The sequence below is a fragment of the Rosa chinensis genome, chromosome 5 (genome assembly GCF_002994745.2).
Source record: "Rosa chinensis cultivar Old Blush chromosome 5, RchiOBHm-V2, whole genome shotgun sequence".
In the NCBI taxonomy this organism is placed as follows: Eukaryota; Viridiplantae; Streptophyta; class Magnoliopsida; order Rosales; family Rosaceae; genus Rosa; species Rosa chinensis.
The window spans coordinates 34,424,254-34,426,161 of NC_037092.1; the positions used below are offsets into that span (position 1 = coordinate 34,424,254).

The window sequence follows — 1,908 nt, forward strand, 5'->3', positions numbered from 1 at the left end:
TCAAATCCGATGATCATTTAGGTGAAGTATATATTATTGTTGGAAGATTAATCATAAACTACAACAAATAAACTGTTAACGTTTGTAACAAAATCCATGCCAGAATTGAGTTAAGTTTTAACATATTTGAATCATAAACTCTCTTACCGTCCAATTAATAAACGGAATTCAAGTATTATCTAAACAAATAAGAATACTCTCCTTTCAGATCAAGGTGAGTCAAACTATCTAATATCTTCAATAGCAGAATCTTGAGAACTCAACATCTGCAGATGCCCGGGGAAAACCCTTTAATAAATCAATGGTATCATTTAGCGAATTCGGAGAAAGTGAACTTCCGCTCCTCCAAAAGCTAAGAGTCATTTTTCGCAGGCCTCTTCCATATTTAAGCAAAAACTTTGCAAAAGTGATTGCACTCTCAGAGATCATGTTACCAAGGCCAATGTCGACCACCTTTAGGTGACTAAGAAAGGGGAGCAAATGTTGAGCCTGAGTTTCCCAGTATTGCTCTTGAGTGCAATTGCCATTATCCAACATAATGTTATTCCACTTACCATTTTCTTCGAAATAGTAAAATTCAAAGTAGAGGGTGTTAAGTAAGGGAGAGCTCTTCAACAGGCATGCTATTCCCGGGATATATCTTTGCTTCATTGTGGACCCAATTCTCAAGGTTTCAAGTTTGAAAAATGAGAAAGGTACACCACCAAATTCAGTATAAATGTCTGATAGAATCTCGAGGTAGTCATCAAATATACCAAGTATCTCTGCTTGGGATGAATGGCAAAGAAGATTGATAACACTTTTATGAAAAATCTTTGTTGTTGTAATGCCTAACCGAAAAGAATAACTCAGGGAAGATCTTTTGGGCTTTGGAAAGCTCTGGATGGAACACTTCTCAGTAATTGCATTGCCCCAATATAAGTATTGTAGATTGGGGGAAAAAATGTTGACCCAACCATCGATGCAATTTTCAACACAAGACAACTTCTCTAGTCTCATTCCAGAGATGTCCATGCTATATAGATCCATTCTGAAAACATATACAACTTTTAGGTTCGGACAGCAAATTTTGAGAGCAGTCATTCCTCTACACCGCTCTATATTCAATTTTTTGAGAAAAGGGAATGAAGAACCAGAAAATAAATCCACACCCAAAGCACTATCCGAGAAATCCACATGAGCTAGAGACAAATCTTGGAGTGAAAGGAGAAAAGACCAGACAACATAAGTAGAGGAAAACCCTAGCCATGCCTTTGAACTCCCACAGCTACTACTCGTTAATGAGTGGCACTTAAGTTGACATCGAGGCAAATTAGATGTATTTGCACTACTCAACGAGATATCGAGTACAAGTTCCTCAACCCTAGCCAAACAAGAATTGTTTGGATTCTCCCCAACTATACGAAATTGACCTAGTCTACCGCTTGGCAAGGGAATTTTTTGGCATGGGTACATCATGTTATAGTTTTCGTTGTGACGATCGCGTGCCAATACTGTGTTGATGATGCTTGCTCTTGTCTGGTGATGTTCAGCTTCAATACCAGTAAAAATCTCGTAGAAGTCAAAGATGGGATAGGAAGACCATACATGACTCCATCTTCGAGATAAGACACTAGTTTGCCCAACGTATTTGAAAGGCAAGAATGAGAGTATGAGATGCAACATATCATCTGGGAGATCACTGATTCTGTCAGATGAACCAGTACTGTTTCTCTTCTCATGCTTGTTTTCTTCCTCCTCACTCCACCGATCGGAAAGATCACCGCTGATTCTGTCAGCCGGAGCATCAGTGCACTGATCTGGGGGATCGCTGATTCTGTTTCGCTGCTCATGGTGTTTGTTTTCTTCCTCCTCCTCCCGGATCCACCGATCTGAAGCTTTTTCTTTATGAGTGAAACAGTTTCCCAT

General features: G+C 39.4%; 1 protein-coding gene across 1 annotated transcript; it reads right to left on the reverse strand.

Moving 5' to 3' along the window:
• Positions 1 to 237: 237 nt before the first annotated feature.
• On the reverse strand, positions 238 to 1,908 carry LOC112203690 (putative F-box/FBD/LRR-repeat protein At4g03220). The gene has a single exon (XM_024344617.1). The coding sequence runs from the start codon at positions 1,906 to 1,908 to the stop codon at positions 238 to 240; it is 1,671 nt and encodes a 556-aa protein (XP_024200385.1).

What these genes read in the sequence shown, in the direction of transcription:
- LOC112203690 (XM_024344617.1), bottom strand. Translation starts at nt 1,908, where the DNA reads ATGGGAAACTGTTTCACTCATAAAGAAAAAGCTTCAGATCGGTGGATC.